The sequence below is a fragment of the Acartia tonsa genome, chromosome 1, assembly GCF_053477335.1.
Source record: "Acartia tonsa isolate MP-2025a chromosome 1, ASM5347733v1, whole genome shotgun sequence".
Classification (NCBI taxonomy): domain Eukaryota; kingdom Metazoa; phylum Arthropoda; class Copepoda; order Calanoida; family Acartiidae; genus Acartia; species Acartia tonsa.
In genome coordinates, this window is record NC_137260.1 from 46,311,568 (window position 1) to 46,333,531 (window position 21,964).

At 30.0% G+C, this 21,964-nt stretch overlaps 1 protein-coding gene across 1 annotated transcript in view; it reads right to left on the reverse strand.

Annotated features, from left to right (window-relative positions):
- The window catches only part of LOC145321946 (uncharacterized), a 76,645-nt gene that overhangs the window by 24,827 nt on the left and 29,854 nt on the right, over positions 1–21,964 (reverse strand). Inside the window, exons 2-5 of the mRNA XM_080163629.1 lie at positions 13,259–13,378; positions 12,695–12,817; positions 517–644; positions 15–135 (exon numbers count right to left, since the gene is read on the reverse strand). Coding sequence (XP_080019755.1) covers positions 15–135; positions 517–644; positions 12,695–12,817; positions 13,259–13,378 — 492 coding nt within the window. The remainder of the gene's footprint in view (positions 1–14; positions 136–516; positions 645–12,694; positions 12,818–13,258; positions 13,379–21,964) is intronic.

The window sequence follows — 21,964 nt, forward strand, 5'->3', positions numbered from 1 at the left end:
AGGTATAACCTTACCTTTAAAGACTGGCAGATATGATTCATCCAGCTGACAATGAACTCCTCAATATCATCTGGTGTACTCGTGTACTTCAGCTTCATCTTGATGGTGGACACTCCGTTGGACATCATTGTCTCCCTGTAAAGAAAAAAACAAGAATGACAACATCCATAGGTGAAGCTTAATAAAACAGACAAGAAAAACGAACATTAACAAAAAAAGAGCAATATCTCATTTAATATTCATCATTAATGTAAAAATTCCGTAAAAATATATTCCGAAAGTTACTTAAGTACAGAATATTGCATATTCTTACATTTTAAGACTTGGCTTTAGATATGTTTTGCTGAATACTTAATGGTTCTAGAAATTCATGCTCTAATCTTAAAATGTCCAAACTTTAAAACCAATATTTTTAATAAATTTTTTTTACCATCATTGGGGAAGTACATTAATTTATCTCTATTATCTTATCCCTGAAGATCCCTGATCAGCTACTCACTAATTCAATTTGCCTACCTCAGATAGAGAGTCATCAGCGCATCAATGACAGCACAATGTTGAGTGATCCTAATAGGACTTGTCTGCATCAAGGTGGTTTCTGTAACTTGTTGACCTCGTACATCCACGCCTTTACGTCCAAGAACCTGAAGAAAAAAAAGAATTAACGATTAAACGATCAAATTTAACAAAATAATAGGTTTCGGGCGCTTTGAATTCCAATAAAAACAAACATTCTGATATTTTTTGCATATGGAGATAACATGTATAAAAGACACATATGTATGATGCCACTTTTTTCCGTGTATTTGCATTCTAAATTTAAGGGATCGTCAGCCATTTGAAACCACAACAATAAAGTACAACTAGCCGCATTTGCCATTCAAGTATATAAGGACGGTTGACAACAACGTATGGCCAGACCTTCAGCCATTTGAAACCACTGCAAACCAAAACATCCAAATTATTGCAGATATCCTACTCTTTGATTGTACTTGTTTCGTTCCACTTATTATTGAGTATTAGAAGAAAAAACAATATAATCATTGTATTATAAACAATTTAACAAATTTTAAGTTATTTAACATCGCTATAATAAGTTATTATTTAAATATTTATTTATTTGTAAACGGCGTTAAATCTGGCGGTTGGCGGTTCATAGGTTGTTACCGTTACATTTGCCAACATATAGATGGATTCTAGAGCCGTTCTGAAACATATAATTACGTTATCAAGTTAGGCTATCAAGTGCATGAATTTAACTGTAACATTATGGGCATAAACAACACGAGAACCCATCTCTTGTATTTCATCATAGAATGATGTCGTGTCAACACTTTTAAATATGTAAACTGCATGGTAACCACCATTTTTATTTCCAAAGTTTGTATAGCAATTACAAATGTACTTTGGAGCTAACATTTTAGATGTTATGTTATAATTAAAGACACCTTTAAAGATCTCGATCTTAATACTCAAAAATCAAGATAGCTGACTTAATGGATGTAGTAAATACGTGAATATTATGTCAGAGGAAAAATGGTCGTTAATTTAGCTTGCTAACGTGGAGATCCCTTATTGGTCAGTTTAGTATTAGTGGGTGAATGGGGTTATCGTTATTTTAGCCCGCTGCAAGTTTTTTATTAGAAAATATGAAAATCTGGTTTAAGAGCCAAGTAATAATATATAATTGCTGACGTGTGATTTACCAAAAATATGCTTTAGTTAAAAGTAGATTGTACATGCTGTATGAATTTGACAAAATTCTCAACGATCTTAAATACAACAGCATGCATTGAGAGGAAGAAAATGAAAATATATGACATCTTGCTGTTTCTACAATTATGCCAAAAAAGTGATTTTATTCAGAAGCAGCTTATAGTGCCTATAAAAATGACGTCATACAATACTAATGACCTATGATAGGCCAGTAAATATTTCACCATTTGTCAATTAAAATGTATAATTAAATACATTCTTATATGCACTTTTATTTAGAGATTAATCTAATACATACCAAACCAAGCTTGTATAGAACAATAAATTAGCTAATAGCAGATGTATTACTTATATGTAAGTGTGTAATAAGTCTTATGACGAAACCAAAAGATTATTGACCTACAGACAGACCAACCGACAAATAGGAATAGATGTGCAGCGAAAAATATTATCTTTTTGTGATACAAAATTATGTAATATTAACTTTTTTCTTAAACTAGGGACATTAAAAAGCTCTCCTTGAATTGTAAGACAAACAAACGGTTTAGTTTTATTTCAGATCTTAAATCTCATACTTTATTATATCAGCCTACGTCAGTATCTAAATCAATAACTAACAATGAATAATTGAATGAATAATCAACACAAAGCCAGCTTTTTTATAAAAACTATTTGGAAAACAAAACATATCTTTCGCAAAACTGATGTCGCATGCAATATTTGGAGGTGTTACAATAATGCTGTCTATTTTCAATTATTGTCTTTAAAGCGCTCTCTTACCCTCTAAATGGGGCTATTAATCTTATTTTTAAAACTAATATTGTTTGATTTATAGCCGAGATAACATTATTAAATAAATGTGTAAATTTTTACATTAATTTGCACGCGAAATTTATAATGGAACAGCATTTTTATAGCCGCACCGTAAAATTGCAAAGATTACAAAATAGTGAAGTAATTTAAAACAATGTATACTGTATAGTATGTGTGTATAATTCATATATGCCAAAGGATCACGTAAATTTGAAATCGAGCCACTAAAAAACATGAATTACACTACATTTCTGTCTTTGATAGCATTTACAGTATTGTGATTATTTATTCCCTTATTTTCTGTAGAATTTGTTGAAAGTCCTTCATTAATATGCCAAGTTTTTTTAGTTTTGATTTACTCCTACACATGAAATACCATTTCTGTGTTTTATCTTAAATTTTCAAAGAAGTTGTATCAACTTTTTTGCTTTTTATTTAAGATAGCTAGCCGGTTCTTTCAGTAAGTAGTAGATGTAAAATTTTTCATAGAATTCAGATATGCAATCGGTTTTTTTATAGACCTCTTATTTTTTAAGTAATTTAAGTCGGTTTTAAGGTACTAAAACGCAACAAAATAAAAGAAGAAAATAGCCAGTATGAACAAAAATAGTAAGATCTTTAATTTGACACCTTACTTTTAAAATTCTGTTGAGTAATTGTTGAAAAAATCTATTTTTTTAACCTTGGTTTAATCAAAACATTAAACCTAAATATTTTCTCATACAGACAGAAAAAATATGGGTTCATATATACCATTAGAATGAGAAAAATAATATGAATCTATTCTAAGAAAAATTGAAAAAGTTTTAAAAAATTGTAATAAAAAATAGAAAAAATAAAAAGTTTATTTTAAGAATTGTAACTACTAAACTAGCCAATCACAAATCGGAAAAATTGACGAATCGGTAAGCTTAAACTATAAAATTAACCTATAGAATTGCCAGAAAAAAAGGAGAACGTTCATACAATATATACAATAAATACTACAATAAATATAGTGATATTAAAGAACATGTAAAGAATGAAAAATTATGAACAAATATGCATCAGTCTGTTTATAAACTTCAAAACAATGCAGTTAAAAATACATTATTGTTTCTTGTGTTTAAAAAATATCTGCTACATTGCATTGTCTTTTGTTTAGGTTTTGTTCAGGTTTGGTTCAAGCTAACCCTTTAAAGCCGAAAATTATGATTCTTAAAATAAACTTATTTTTTTTATTATAGTTTTATAAAACTTTTTCAATTTAGCTTAGAATGGAATCGTAATATTTTTCTGATTCTAAAGGTATATATGAACCCATGTTTTTTATGTCTGTTTGAGAAAATATTTAGGTCTAAAGTTTTTATTAAACCGAGGTTAAAAAAATAGATTTTTTCAATAATTACTCAACAGAATTTTAAAAGTAAGGTGTCAAATTAAAGATCTTACTATTTTTGTTCATACTGGCCATTTTCTTCTTTTATTTTATTGCGTTTTAGTACCTTAAAACCGACTTAATTATTTTTTTTAAAACTTAAATTACTTTAAAAATAAGAGGTCTACAAAAAAACCGATTGCATATCTGAATTCTATGAAAATTTTTACATCTACTACTTACTGAAAGAACCGGCTAGCTATCTTAAATAAAAAGCAAAAAAGTTGATACAACTTCTTTAGTTATTTAACATGAAAAGTATTAAAGTAATAAAAACAATTTAATTTGACTTTAAGACCTTCCTAAAACGCCTGAAAATTCTTTTTATGAAAGGTTGACCTCAAAACATCCATAATGATGCCTTAAATTTGATTCAAAGGCCTAACAAGTTAAATTTGAACCATTAGAACAAAGAACTACAAAGGTGGGGATTAATTATGTTTAAACCCCAAGTCATTTCCTTTAGTTAAACAGTTTGCTAGTTATATACATTTTATACTATCCTAGACATTGTTACTTTACATAATAAAGAGATTGTCAATTTAAAAATGTTATATTGATTATATGCATAGGCGTCCAAGGGGGGGGGGGTAATGGGGCGATTACCCCCCCCCCAAACGAATTTGGGGGTGCCGTAGGCACCCCCAAAAAAATTTTCATTTTACCCCCCCCCCATTTAAAATTTACCCCTACCCTGGGGGTGCCGTAGGCACCCCCAACCATTTAGGAGGGGGTATTTAACCCCCCAAACAATTTTGGGGGGGGTAAATACTCCCCCCAAAATAGAAAATCTCTAACAAAAAAAAATTTTGCGCGCTTCGCGCGCAGTTTTAATACTAAATTTTTGATAAAATTTAAATTACCCCCCCAAAAAATTTTACCCCGGGGGTAAATTTTGGGGGGGGTAAACAAATTTTACCCCTGCCAACAGATTTCAGGGGGGGTAATTACCCCCCCCAAGCAAATTTTACCCCCGGGGTAAAAATTTTGGGGGGGGGTAATTACCCCCCCCCCCCAAGCAAATTTTACCCCCGGGGTAAAAATTTTGGGGGGGGGTAAAAAAAATTTGCGGCGCGCCATTTTACCCCCCCCCAAAACCGAATTACCCCCCCCTTAAAAAAATTTTACCCCCCCCAAAATAAAAAGCTTGGACGCCCCTGATTATATGTATATAAATACAATAAAAACACTGGGAAAGGTCTTAATGCATAAAAATAAATTCTTAAACAACACTTCAAATTAAAATTGAATTGTCGCTTGCCCTCAAAGGCTACAAAAATACTATCTACCATTCCCCCCCCCCAAAAAAAAAAAAAAAAAAAAAAAAAAATCAGAGAACTTTAGAGATCCCTTTCGTGCCATTTTTCACCTATTTTTAGATTGGCATATGAATATGACATACTATTTGAGCAAAGGTTAATTTAAAACAAAATCTTCAATTGCTTATCCTTTGATTTCTGAATCAAAACCACCTTTTGTTATTTAAGGAACTTGAGAATTCTTCATTCAGTCGCCATGATTTGACAAAATTAAGTTTTTTTTAGAATTCATCGAAGCAATTCTGGGACAAACAATGCGAAATTTCCACGCTATTTTACGTATTTCTTAGTTTGAAGGATACGCAGCATTTAGACCTTGTTAAAATGTATTTAGATTAATCTATGTACAATGTAGTTAGCTATTTATAGATTTCAAAGAAATATTATAAAGACAAAATAAAAATGTTAAAATGAAACAGTAATGGCTTACTGAAATAATTGAAACAGATATAAATATAAAAAAAAAAAAAGTGACAGAAGTATCATAAAAAAAATTAGCATCTAACAAGAATTGACCCCCCACTTTGAAATAAATTAAATATAATTGCTGTCTTTTATTCCATATGCCTAACCCTTATGGGGCCCTAATCATGCGGAAAATAAACCCGCGGGAAACCCCTATACTTATCATAACCTAACCTAACCTGATCTAAACTAATCAAAAGACAAATTAAATACTAACCTTCTCTCCTCAACCTTATTTTCACTTTATTTCAAAATTAGATAGGCACTTTGAGGCAAGTCTTTCGTAAGGTTTGGTTTTTTTGCATGGTTTATGACTTATTCTAATAAAAAGCACCGTATATAAAAATTGCTTAAAGTTGAGTGCTAGGATTACCAGCAAGATATGGCTAATAAGCATGAAATTATTTTTTCAACAACATGATAACTGACACAGTGCTGAGTAGTATTACTTACATTTCATTTAAAATTACTTTATTAATGTAATGTTATTGTGAGCATATTCTATAAGTATCTTTATTTGTTGGTAGTGCACAAAAAATGCCATGGAATGAAAATTTAAAAAATCAACTAAAATGCTTCAATGAAAAATTTATAAAAGCCATACTTTTAATCTACTGCTACAAAAGATCTTAATATATGCATATTTTTTCTTGAGATATAGGATCTCTAAAAGCGGTAATCAATTAGATTGGGTTGTGCTTTTCAGAGATGCTCATAATAATATTCTTAAATAAAGTAAAACTACTAAAATAACGATTTCCCTACTCACCCCTTTACCATACTCTCAACTACTACTATATTAACAAACTGACCAATAAATGATGTTCATGTTGGCAACCAACATTCACGACAATGTTTACCCTGTAATAATATTCACGTATATTCTACATCCATTGTATTTGTATAGTTTTTCATCTTTCCATATTGTTTCAGGAGTGTCCTTTTAGGGTTGGTTTATCACACAATTATCCATATAATTTAGTCTATCTTAACTTTATGGTTATAATTAGGTTATCTTATCTTGAAGGGTGTATGTCATTATAATTCCAACCTATAGATAACAATCAGGAATATAAAGGGATAAGACAAAGGCCGATCAATTGATGTGTATCCCCAATGTGAGTACACAAAATTTTTCATTCTATAGATTACGATAAGTGGTTAAAACGTTTGGACACTCAACTAAATGAACCAACCATTAAAAATTCAATAAAAGTCCCCACGGTTGTTCAGTCAACGAATAAGAAAACGTTATAATAAGACTTTGGGGTATAGTGTAATAAATAGACAAATGTCCCCTCCCTCCCTGGATAACTATAGAATAATGGTAAGGTAGCTTTTTCTGCCCTTGCTATAACCTTGGCTTTACTTCAAGTAAGGTAAATATACAATAGGAACTAACTAATTATTTAAATTCAAACAAGATAAAACAATAAATGTTTAAGCTAAACTAAATTTCTACTTTTTTATTTGGAGAAGATTACTTTACCAATCACTTGTTTCTATACTAGCTGTTTCGGTACTTGAGGGAAAGGCCTTTAGGTCGACCCTACACTTTTTTCAGGGATGATTTCTCTTAGGAAGGTGGAGAAAACATCCCCTTAAAATATAAGTCTTTAATGAAGGAGAACAATATCATTACAATGATATGCGAGATCATAAGCTACAAACAGACATTCTGTTACTTTTTTATAAGGATAATTCTATGGGCGTATGTCGTTTATAATTCTTGCTTATTGAAAGCTAAAATCATAAAATTCACCACCCATTACTTAAAATCAACGTTATAAATTACCTAAAATTATACAATTTACCCTCATTTTAGGAAAGGAATAATTTTCTGAAATTGAGAGAGAAAATCTTTCAAATAGCGGAAGTTAAAATAAAACAGTGTGCTTTTCCCCAAAGTGTAAATGAAGCACTGAAGCCCTACCCACTTTTTAAAAAATAAATTGAAAATAAGGAGGGGGGTTATAACTGACCTATGTGGGGCTACCAAGTACTCAATATAACCTAACCTAACCTGGCTTCATTAGCAAACAAACAATAAATTACACCCATCATTATATTTAATTTATTTCAAAAATAAGGTGTAGGTGGGTTCAGTGCTCAACAAGGCACTTTGCGAGAATTAGTTTAAAACAGAGATTTTAAGGAAACAATTGTTTAATATCAAGATTTAGTGCCAAAGATCATCTCTAATTATTTCATATTATCAACCAGAAAGAAAAAAAACGAATACATGGATAAGGAAATGAGAGATAAAAAAGACAGAATTTTGCATGGAATGAACTAATTTTTGTTTTCTTGCAATTAAATGTTTGACAATTTATCAATCAGAACAAAACAACATGTAAAAAATGATTGCTTTTGATAGTTCTCAAATAAATTTGAATAAATTTGCAGCCTATGAAGTGCAATTACGTAATAAAGGGAAAATCATGGTTTTAACAAAAAATTAATATAAATAAAGAAGCGTAGTATTTTTGGAGTTTGCTTAAGATACACCTCTTTATATGAATGTGGGGATAGTAAAACAAAAGTTAGGCGCTCAGTCATACATTGATAAAATGGACGATAAAGTGTTGTACATCCCCAATGAAAATGAACAAAATTAACTCTTCTGTAGGTTAATTATTTCTTGAAAAGTTTGAAACGGCCAATTACGATTAAATAACAAGAACTCAATGTTTTTTAAGCCAATGAATGAAAGAATTTGTTGATATAATTTTGTATACCAGTGTTATATCCCATCCCTCCCTGCCAATTTAGAAGAAATTGTCTAAATAAATATAAATTGTGAAATGGTCCACAGAACAATGAAAATTAAACAAAATTCCTGCAATTTTTGAATGATCATTAGACCCAATTTAAATTGACTTTTGGCAAAATGACAAATCAGATTCAGATTTACTTTGTAATTGTTGATGTTTAATTGAACCCCACCTTAAAATAAAAGGGCTCTTGTTGTAAGAAATACATTAATTTCTTTTCTATGAACACAAAACCTTTTTTGGTTGGGTAGATGATTTTTATTTTATTTTCCATTAAGTTGTGTTTTATAATCTTACTAGCGTCTTCGCCCCCTAGAAGACTCTAAGGGCACTTATGGCGGGGGGGTGATGAATTGAACCACTAACCCCCCCCCCCTTTTTTTATTTTAAGTTTTAAAAAGAAAAAGAAATTTTGTTTGGGGGGGAAGTATTGGGAGGTTGGAGATACCCTCTTAAAAAATAGTTAAATACCTACCCTGGATCATAAGAAGCTTCTCTGTACAGGAGAATCATATCAGTTTAGCAGTAAGCGAGATCTTTCGTCACAGACAAAAAATGCTTACTACTTCATTTAAATGGATTATTAAAAGGGATCTAATTTCAAATTTCAAAATACACAAAAATGTAAATGATTCCAATTAAATGAATAGAAAGAATTTATTTTCATTATTATGTTTGCAATAAGAAAAAATAATTTCGGAACCTAGTAAAACTTAAAAGTGTCTGACTCTGATTATGACGTAAAAAAAAATTAGCCAATGAGAGGCCACTATAAATTTTACCATTGGTCAAGAACAGTGTATACTGGCCTTTCATTGGCTAATTTTTTTTTCGTCATAATCAGAGTCAGACACTTTTACTAGGTTCATAATTTCGCATATCCTAAACAAAGACATAAAGTTTGTATCGGCTAAAATTAAATTAAGCAAGAATGTTACTACTATTTCCATATTTAAATATCTGATAATGTCACAATAACCTCCATCAAAACTAGGTCCACCCTTGCACAATTTATGGGAAGGAAATATGAAACTTTTAAAGGTAGGAAATCTATTCCATCCGTCCAACTATTCTTTCTCTCGATGCTGCACTGTTTCCAAAAAAAGCAAACACACAACAAAGACTCAGAAAAAAAACCAGGTGTACTTGAAAACACTGAGCAGTCATTTTTTATGGACTTTTCTGAGTAAATATGTACAATTAACTTGTAGAAGGATACATGTCAAACCCAAAAAATCATGTTTTTACACATATTTACAAGTCTGAATAATCTAAAAACCATCTAACAAATAAAAATTTTGGAACCCATGACTTTCTCGTTTATTTTTTACGTTAGATTTAGATAAAGAAAGTTTTTTTTTAAATTAAAGATAATTAAATTTACCATTTATTTATATATTTACAGTGCTTTAATTATATTGATTAATTCTTAGAGTGGAGTGTTAATTTAGTTCTTTAGTTTTGGTTTGGTGAAGAAAATGAATAAAAACACAGCACGTAGGTGTAACACAGAGAGAGAGAACAGTGCAAATACAAAACTACAAAAAATCTCAAACTTTAAAATTTTAAACAAGGACAACAACATCCAATAAGTATCAAAACATAACAAATAGGACATACTAATTTCTTTCAAAAAATCTAAGCAAGCAAAAACACAAATAAAGAATAAGTAATCTAACTGTGTTTTTAATATTGTAGTAATTGAGGAAAAGATATATAATTTCGATAGGGAAAATCATGTTATAAAATAGATTTAATTAACAAAATAATTTTATTTAACTACTAATTCTAACTAGTAGTTGAGTTAAATTTTATTTTCTAATGGTATTGATATAAAAAATGTTCCTTTATATATATTTTTTTAGCTAAGTATAACAATAACTCTTAACTGAAATATTTCAAACTTTAATCAATAAATGAAACATCATAATAAGTTGTAAAATGTAAACACTCTGCTTTGCTGCGCCACTTGTATCAGATTAATTTTGTATGCAGAGATGTAACTCTAGATTTTACTAAAGTAAATTCAACAAAAAGTGTAAGATTAGATTTGGCTTAATTTATAATATTAATAACAATACTTATTTTCATTTAAAAAAACCCTTTAAAAAGTTTGAATTTATTTAATAAAACATGGATATTTTTAAAGCTTTGAAATTCCAGATTTAAATATTCTAATAAAAACCAAACTAAAATGAAGAATATCAATAAAAAGGTTAATAAAGTCTGCTCTATTGATCTATAATTACTGAAATATAATTATAACATGCAATACAACACATATATTGGATGGTAAGATAAAAGTAATTAACCAAGACAAACAATGGACAATTAGTACAAAGTGACTTACAACTGAAAGATGCTAATTACTACAGTTAATCTAATTAAAACAGATCCAGGGTTTTTGTATCGTTGTCACTCTTTAACTAATTAATGTCCGTATGTCCGTTTAATCATAAAGTTTCATTTTAAAAAATCAAATTATAAGGATGTTTTAAATATTTTAAAACTGTACATAATCCTATGCTAAGCTGTATTTATCTATTTAGTTAAGGTAAATGGCCAGACCGATCGTTACTCTATTTTAAGAGAAATACAGTAATGCTTGATGATGGTTTTAAGCTATTGGGCGGGAGGTTGCCACTCCTTCTCCACAAAAAAAAATAATCCTATTTTTCATAACAAAATCACTTCTCGCGTGAACCCTTAGGGGCTAGGGTCGAATTAAATAGTCAACTTTAACAAGAAGCAATGTAGCATCAATTGCAAATTTGGTATGTCTCAATGTCTGTTTTTTAATCTAATTAAAAACAGATCTGGTATTATATATTCAAAGAAAGAAATTAAGGTGGTTATCTTGTTTTTACAACCTAAAAATGAAAATAGAAAGAATTGTCACAATGAATTAAGATTTTAGAAGCGGGGCAAATCTACAAGTTTTATGTGCCTGTATGTCTGTTGATTACTCTAATTAAAACAGATCTGGTATCTTTTATTCAAAGAAAGAAATTAAGGTTGTCATCTTCTTGTTTTTACAACTTATCATTAAAAACTGAAAAAGAAAACATTCTAACACAGAATTATAATTTTAGAAGCGTGGCAACTCTACAAGTTTTAGATGTCTGTATGTCTGTTTATCAATCTAATTAAAAACAGATCTTGTATCTTTTATTTAAAGAAAGAAATTAGGGTTGTTATCTTGTTTTTACAACTTATCATTAAAAATCAAAAAAGAAAGAATTGTAATTATGAATTAAGATTTTAGTAGCATGGCAATTCTACAATTATAAGTTATCTGTATGTATGCTTTGGCCAAAAAATCTAATTTAGATTTCACTAATCCTATTAAGTAATAAGTTTTTTTTGTTTTTTTGTCTGTCAAGATCTCGCTAACTACTATACCGATCGAGACTTTTATTTTAAATTTTAAGTCTTGGGATAGTTTTTGGACATTTCATGCCATAGATGTTAATTGCACAGTCGCTTAAAATTCTTACACCGGATTATTTTTAAAAATCACAAATTATGATTTTAAAAAAAAAACTTAATGATAATGTTTATGGATAAATTTCTACAATGACAAATATAAAACGAAGGTTAAAAACTATCAGAGCATTAACAGAGAAATCTTAAGGTTATCATTTTTGCATTTTCTTATTCAAATATATAAATGAATATAATTTAGATTTTATTTTATTTATCATATTTTTCCTTGCTTTTTATGCTGCTTTGGCAAAAATGCTGTAAACTTTTCAATTCTTAAGTTTTAACCACGTTGTTATTAAATAGAAAATATTACCTTACTACTACCATTTATATCTAACAAACTAACTGACCAACTTAACAGTATAAAGATGTAGGGTAGCTCTACTCCTAGCTATTTAAAAACAAGGATGACAACATCCATAAAAGCGAAGCTCTGAAACGGTAGGACAAATTAACATTAACACTTTTAGAGTGTCAGAACAGAATAAGCAGAATATAAATGTATACAAGTCTAAACAAAATTGTAAGGGAATTTATTGCAAAACTGCTTAAATACAGGTTTGTTATAGGAATCATCATGCAAAGTTTGAAATTGCTAGAACAATTCTGTCATGTTTGAATTTACAAAAAGAGTTGACTGTTCAGGACGGACGGATGGACCATAATTATAGAAAAGCTCCGCTTTTAAAAACTGCTTGAATTACCTGGATGACACCCCAGTTGTTAAGATTCTGCATGTTAGGATCCTTGTAGAGGACACTGAGGACCAGGGCGTACAGCTCCGCGGTAGATAACTTGTGCACGATCTGAGGCTTGATCTTATCCTCCTACAAAGAGTAGTGGTTATTGCAAATAACAAGAACAATTATAATACTATATTGGCGGTTTCCCTCAAAGTGCTTGTGTTTTTTTTTGTTTGGATCAAGTTAAGTTTGGTTATATAGGATAGACGTAGGGTTAGAGGCTCCGCAATTAGGTTAGGCATGGCGGGATAAATTTAACCACTCATCCTTCAATTTTTAAACTAAAGAAAGTCTGTGCTTGCAAGGTATTTTGAGGGAAAGGAACATTATACTCCTTTGTTAGTATTCAGAAGGGACATTTTTCAACTTAGTCACTTAATTTTTTTTTAAAGCAACTTTAAAAAATTAAAATTAAATATGTTTGCCTTGTAAATATGGAATTACTAATTCAACTGATATACTTTATAATAAGTTTAAAATTACATCCTTATAAGCAACTTTCTGTATACTAAATTTGTGAATTACCTGGTTATAATCCTTGTAGATAGGATCTCTAATCTCCTGTGGAGGATTATTCTGGTACGCAGTGAAGACCAACCATCTCAGGCTGGCACGGATCTTGTTCGGGCTTACTCGGTCCTCCATCTGAAAATAAATACAAAATTCATTAAATCCTTGCAAATTTTATTATTCTTTACACTTAAAAAGTCGTCTCTAGTTCCAAAGGTTTTTTTTAATTTTAGAAAAAAAAAGATCAAAACCTACCCAGCCCCAGTATTAAACTGTAATTGAGAACTTAAAAGGTTCAGTCGTTAGAGAGATCTATATCGTACAAATCAACAAAACTTCACCACTTTATATATTGGGTGTGCGACGTTACTAAAAGTCTTAGAAACATGGGCGAATTATCGTAAGCTTTTTCTTTTAACAAATAACTAAATTATTATCCTTTAAACTTTAATATTAGGTTAGTGTTTTTAAATTGTTATGCGTGTTTCATTCAGCCTTTAGCACTAACTCGTTAAAATTTAAGCCTAACATTAGACTGGTATCAAAAGTGTTAACCTAAAAATATAATCCTATGATATCAATTATATGTTTTTTTTCGTCTGAAGCTTAAGATATCGGAAAATACTGTTCTTGATTGATTGTACTTTTTAGGGAAGCTTTATAAATGTCTTGAGATGGTTTTATTTTCTAGACACTCTTTCACCAACCCCTAAAAGATAGGGGCGAGGCAACTAGTCATTATTGAAAAGGAATCATTAAAATTAGAATAAATTACCATATTTAAAATAAAGTTTTGATAATTTACAAACCTTATAAACATAAGCAATTATCAAGTACATTAGTGAACTAAACCTAATGGTCCAAAAACGTATTCACACACAAAACTAGTTTTTTAACATCATTATTCATTTTATTTTCTTAAATTACATATTTAAACTCCTGTATTTTGTGACAGGCTAATATATGCATAGAAAAAGAGGACGCATTTAAACGATTAGCAAATTACGTATTCTGGTAATCTGTTAATTTTGCATGCTAAACTTGAACTTTTGATCCTCATACCACAGGCAGGGTTTAGCCTACACTTTAGTTACTTTTTTTCTCCACAAAACACAATAGCTTAGTTGGTGCAAAATAATATTTTGATTTTATTAGGTATAGGAAAAAAGGAATGATTTTGTTAACTTTGAAGGCTTCTAACGAAAATATATGAAACTATTTAAGTCGACTTCATAACATTAAATAAAAGTGACAATTGTTGAACCATTATCAACACAGCGTTATTTTCATGACATAATAAAAGTAAAATATAGTATGAAAACAGCTTAAAATTTTAAAAGTTAAAGCAAAATTAATATTATAACATATCTATAGAAAGATACCCTAGAAGCAAACCAGGTAATTATCTATATCTTAGATTTTTTTTTTGTATTTTGTCCAAAATATTGTTATTTGAATGCAAAGTGAACAAATTAGGCACATTGCAATATAGCCTACCTACAGATTGCTATAAAGCATATTTTGTTTTAGGAACATTAAATTTGCTTCATAAAATGAGCTCAGTTTTATGCACATTTTTAGCATAAAAATTTGTATTTTTAAAAATATCTTTCAATTTAATCAAGGAAGATTAAGTCCAATAAAATCGAAGAAATTTCAAAAATAAGTTTTAGGACAAAAAAAAACATGCTCAATCTCATTTCTATTTCCTACTTGTAACCTTCTTTTTGACATTTTTTTCTATACTATTTTAAAAAGTTTAGCTGCCAAGTTAAACCCCTTTGAATGCTTTAAAATATAACTGAACGGGCAGATTTCCATATTAGAAACAGGTTTATACATCAAGCTAATTATTAAAGCTATAAAACGTCAACTTCCTTGTCAAAAAAAGAAACTTATTTCCAGTATGACTTCAAAACCGATTAATATCCGTTGGATTAGAACCGTTTCTCAGTCATACTGAAAAATATGTATAGCTTCGTAATACATACAATTTTCTACGAATATTAAAATAGATTCATAAAATAAAATAAATTTTGTAAGCCCGAGTCCTCGGCCCCTCGTAACTAACAAAACTGGTTTTTATCTTATAATTTTTCATTTTAATATCCGCGGAAAGATATCTATAATACTACAAATAACTTTACTGTTATCAAATAAATTTGTATAGATAATATTATGTTACAAATACATTGAATAGATGTATTGTATAATAATAAAGCTTTTGACCAGAGCAAACAATGGAATACTTAACATTATCTATCTTGTAAATAGACGTGCAGGCTATTATGCTATTATGCGCTAAACTAAGGCATATTACATGCTTGGTTAGGAGTTCAGCTGCTATTTAACTAGGGTATGTCCATACCTTAGTCCGTCTATAGGTATTACCATGAACAATAACAGGACGATTCCTTTTTTATTGGTGATTTTTTAAAAATAATTCATTAAATTATGAATCTAACCAGAATTGATATTTAACTATCTATTTCACCAATTTGTTCTTACTTCGTATTGGAAGATATACACAACTAAATTCTAATGATTAAGTCTAAAATCACTTATTCAATATAGATTAATTTCATTTGCATATATCTTAATGAACCATAAACTTTTTAAATATTTTTTTTATAGTCTTTATAATCTTTATGCCTCAAAAATTTAACTGAATATAGAATAATGAGATAATATTTAACAAGGATAATATTAAACCAAAACAAGTTTTAGGTAAAACCAGGAATTTTAATGGATATGGCATTAGACGAAAAATTAATCTGCACCTCCTATTACGATTAAACAAAATAGCCCCGTAAAAATTATTTTTAAAAAAGGTTAACCAATGGCAATCTATAAGTTTTGCTGTTTATCTGTTCGTTAAATTGTCAAAAAATGTTAAATTAGCTTTTTGTGATTCAGGACATCTTATAGCATTTAATCTGCACATGTACAATAGGAATTGATTCTAGAGAAGCATCGCTTCTACTAACTGTCCCCCGCCTAAAACTCAATACCCTTATTCATTGCACAAAGTTAATGATATAAAAAATGTTGACAGTATCCCTCTAATTGCCAAAATTTTGTATCCAATTCCCCCCCCCCAAAAAAAAATAGAGCAATATTCAAAGTACAATCCTTTAAAACATCAATCCTTAAATAAAACTAACATAATGTCTATTTCTGTCTGTCTGTTTGTACCAATGGAGCTCCCTAACCGCTCAACCGATATGGTTCTCCTTCACAATGTATCTTCAAGAGTATGTTTAAAACTATTTTGGGGGAGGGTACCGGTACCCCTACCCTCTTAAAACAAATCCCTCCTTAAATGTTCCTAGGGCTTCTAGATGCGAAGCCGCTGGTAAGTGTTAAAGTATAAAAGCACCCAATATTTTCTTGATTCCAAATAGGGGTGGGTAACTAGAATGCCTTCTTGAATGTAAAAGGATTGTCCGAATATTTTTGCCCCAAGACATGTCATGCCATTGTAATTTAGATGATGTAAGAGCCTCTCCAATAAGAGACATATATTCAAATAATTAATCTCAACCAAGGAAAACCGAATAAAAATGTTATGCAAGACAATTATACATCGAAGTCAGGAAAGTGGAGGCTGTTTATTTTACTAGTCCCCAAAGATTTTAATAACGTTTTCTTATTTGATGGCTTAAAAACTTTTGGACTTTTAGTGCATTTAAATTGGTAGGTTTATTAAACAGAGGGCCAAATGTTTCAACCACTAATTGTAATCTACAGAAGGGGTAATTTGGTGAATCATCATTGGAGATGTACATCAATTTATCGACCATTGTCTTATCCATCTAGATCCCTGCAGAAAAATTCTTAGAAGTAAGAGAAAATGGGGATATGAAAATTTGACAAAGCCCAAATTGTGTTAAAATTGTGTCAAAAATGATCCATGTAACGTAATAAAAATGAGGGATATCCATCTCTTTTTTAGGAGTTTTCTTTCCCACTTCTCCTCTAATCTCCATCATTTTATTGCCTCACATGGATCATTTTTGACACAATTTTAACACAATTTGGACTTTGTCTGAAAATTTCATTAAAGAACTAGAAACCACAACGCAAGCATAAAATGATATATGTAATTAACAGAAAAATGTTCACTATCCGTGATAAAATCATTGATATTAAATTAGAATCTTTTTAAAGGCTACACATCTTTTTATAGGCAAAACCTTTTCGACGTCGTTAGGGTTTTTGTATGCTCCTTAAAACTGCTACTATTGTTCAACAAAAACTGTATTCCATTTTGTCATAATATAATAAGCGCAACTACACAAAAATTTCAGAATACCAAAATTTGAGAGTTAGAGAGACAGAGAGAGGACATGGGCTGTTTGTTCGTGGATTTACAACTTTGGGGACTTTAAATAAATTTTGATTGGTTGTGTTATTTAGTTCAGTGTCCAAACGCTTCAATCAATAATATGACAAATTATAGAAGAAAACCGTTCAAATTCTTGTATGTATCTAAGAAAATATAAAAACACGTATTGACGTACCTAACTGAAAAAGGACGTAAAATTACCGTTCAATAAATTGTATTTTACTATTATTATTTGATGGCATCTATAAAGAGATTTTAATCGTAATAGCTACCTACCACCTCCTACCTAATCACAGATATCATTCAAAATATTTAACTTTTTAGATGCACAGCTGCTCTATAAAAAGGAATTGTCCGTATTATACATGAATAATTATAACAATGCATTATATGTTTAGAAATTATTTGGAAAGTCATTTAAATATTAAATTTTCTCTTTTATTACTACATTTCAGATTAACCTATACAAATAAATGTAAATATTATAGTTGCTCTTGTTTTTTATTGATTTTTTATCAGCCTTCATTGGATCTTAGGGTAATCATTTCATAAAACTGTGAAAATATGACAAAATCCAATAGAAATAGACTATAGTCATGATGATCTATAGATGTAAGATTTACCAAAAGATATAATTGTATAGCATCTTAAATTAATTGTATGGCTGAACAATAAAAGAAAGTAGGTTATAGATAAGCTACACCACAACCAAAATAAAATACTCAACAATATAATATAAGGACAAATGCCATATATAATCTGCACGGCTCGGCAGCCGCAGCCTTATGACTAATGACTAATTGCAGTAGGACGGAAAATTTTATTCAGCAGCTTTTGTTAGGTTTTCCTTTTTTCTTTATTTTCAGCCGCCAGTAAACAATTCGCAACCGCAACCAGATACCATAAAAATAGGCGGCGGAAAAGCCTTGATAATTTGAGAGACCTTGAGGCAACCCAAGTAGAAATCTGTGGCAATTAAACGTTCTTTAATTGCCCATGATAGATATAAATGTATGCTTTAGATAATATATTTAGATTCATATTGACATTAATATAAATATCATATAGAACAAGAATGATTGTGTCCCAAGAAGAAGTACTAACGCCATTAGTTTGTAACCCATTACAATTTTCAACATACAATTTAATCTTTTATGTCGAGTATGCAATAAAAGTGGTCATAGCTGACATATTATTAACATGCTGTTGTAAGAGTTCATCTGCCTGAATTTTACTTCGATAATATGACCAACAATCATAAAATTTAACTTTGTTATTTTGATGATATTTTGACGTTTTTCATTTTGATATGATAACAGCACATATGTTTAATAGTGAAGACCTTTATGATGAAGGCTTAAAAATTAAGGAAAATACAATAAACATTTTTTTTATGCAAAGCTTTTCCATTATTAAGTAGGTCAGTACATTCATTCGTAACGGACTGCTCGTGACGTTAATTGGTACATGTTAGAATTGTCCTATAGATTTCAAAGATGATTTTATTTAGACGTCTAGATATTTTTGAATATTGAGTGAGTTGTTAAAATGTTCGTTTGTCCGTCTTGTTTGTTGAGCTTTGCTTTTATGAATGTTTTCATCCTTGTTTATGCAGATAAAGAACAAGACATATGTATCATGTGTTTGTGTGTGTGTGTGTGTGTTGCAATTGTCTTATCAGAAGACAAGCCATTAAATTGTCCAAGCAAGCTTTTAATGTTTATAGTTTAGTACATGCAGAGTAATTAGGCAAGATTCTTAGTTGAATATGTGTGCATGTTCTGTAAGATCAAGTAAACGGCCGGAAATAAAAAAAGAAATTAGATAAAGCTTTCTTGAAAAAAAATTTTCTCAATTTTTAGAAGAGCTTTGTATTGGTCCTAGTACATATATGTTTTAGGTGGAGGTTAACCCCACCCCCAAAAAAAAGACTATCTAGCATAAAAAGATTGCTGATTTTCTTACCAAATATATACTTTTATAACACCCCTTATGATAGTCCAAATGACATGGGCAGTAAAATTGTTAGAGATTACAGATCAACATCAAAGTGAAATCAGATTGTTCATAAAAAAAACTAGTTCATAATGTTTTTTAGGGTACTTTCCAAAATAGGAAATCAGAGAAATTTAGCTTTTAAAGTTAAAAGCTCCTCTTAAATTCTATGTGTTCGTTAGTCTATGTATTTACTAATAAAAATCTTAATTAAATCATGTATAACTATCGGCTACGCCCCTAGAGGTTTCTAGACCCACCCACCTTTTCAATTTTCGTTTTGAAAGAAAAAAAAGAAGAAATTTAGGGGGAGGGGTCATTTTTTTCTATGGAAAATTTCTCTTGGGAGGGTAATGGTACCCGCCGCCAAAATATAAACCTTCCCAGGACCTATGAGAAGCTACATTCAGAAGGAGAACAATGTCGGTTCAGCTGTTAGACTGACAAGCCGACATCCTGTTACTTCATAATAAGGATACTAAAAAAAACTTTGAAACTCTGGACTTACTGGTCCTTGTTTTTAATTTGTTCATATACAGGGATAAGGGATAGGAAACCTGGCCATAAATTAGGTCTCGGCCTGGTTTTGAAAGGGATCATGCAACTTTTACCATTTGCCTAATTTAATGACCTTACTGGCGGACGGCTCATATTGGCTACCGCTCTAAACCAATAGTGTTCTGTGATTTGGGCTTGTTTTGTATCAACCAATCACCAATTGGCGAAAATTTTAGAAGCAGACAATTCTAGAAAAAATAATGATTTCGTCTGCTACGAAAAAATAAATATAAATGGTGTTAGATCACATTAGTTTAATTATTAAATCTGCTTAGAGTTAAACATTAAAAAAGGGCCATATAGAAAAAACAAAAATAACGGGATTATTATTTTGGAAAGAAGGTAGCTACGAATTTTCATTTGGTAGTTTATAAATTAGATGTTGTATTTTGAATTTTAAAAATTTAGTACGGAATTGATACAACACTTTAACCCTAATTTTTGTACAATACAACACAGTACAGAAATATCATTACATTATAGTTCCAAAGAACTTGATAGAATGTTACCCAAGTGCATATTTATTTATTTATTTTGAATTTTAATTAGCAATGAAATTTTCAAATAAAATTTTTACTCATTAATAAAAATGCAAATAATACAAACTAAATCTGTCTGAGGGAAACCCAACGATAGCTTTCTGACAGTTCAAATTACCAAAGTAAAAGATAAAAAAATTTTGGGAGAGAAAAAACTTCATTTTAACAAAAGCCATTAATATATAGGTTTATAAAAAAAGTTATGTTTTTTACTTTAAACTAGCTACCTGAATTTGATTCTATACTTTATCTACACACACACACACAGCTTTTTCATTAGCGTATAGGACGAACCACTGCGTCATCCCAAAACTGGTTTATTAGGCCTAGGCTTGAAATAGGCCTGAAATAATATTTTCCTACGTTTCCCATCCCTTATCCCTGGTTCATATATCTGTCATAACTTTCCCTATTTTTTATTGGATTAAATCTCTCTCTAAAAGTAATTATAAAAAGAAAATTTCACTTATTGAGCAACATGGCCTACTTATTCCTACTTAGTTGATAAACTGTAAAGCCTATTAGCACGTTAACTGGATTAAAAGTGATATAGAAAACAGGATATTTAAATCCATAAGAAGCACAACAATAAAAATCTACCAGTCATATAAAGAAATAGGAAATAGATATGTACAAAAAATCCATTAAATTTAAAATGTTTTGGTAGTAGGGTGACAGATTTTTTAGATGTTTAGAATGGATAATTAATAAAAAAACTGAAAAGTTTTTAATATCAATCAAAAGAAATAAATATAACAGGTATTTTATTAACCTAAACGCTATAATGATTGAAAAGCCTTGTTTCAATGGAAAATATTATTCTAATATAAATATTAACTAACAATTTAGATTGAAAGCTGCTACGGTTATTTCCTTTTATAGTACTAATTAAGACACTAAGTGAAATGAAGTAGAAAGAACCCTTCGTTGTATTCTCTTTTTTTTCAATTTCATGTTAATTGTCTGGCACGTTCGCTTATACAATTAGACAAGGGTGATATTTTACATGGTAGGGAAGGAAATTCGATACACAAAAAAACTGTTTGTCCAGAAAGAGCGATCGGAAACCATTTGAACAAAAGGTCAATACTTTTCAGGAAAGCTTTGTGTTAGTTCTTCTTAGGTTTTATAATAGTTTGTGGGTTGGGGACTGAACAAATTCTAGCACGCTTCGAAGGGTGTATTGCCCCTTGAATCCATTCACCCCTTGGATGTCCTTGCATTTAAATACGGGATAAAAAATACCAGAAACACAATAGATGTCGTACGATCAGAAAAAAG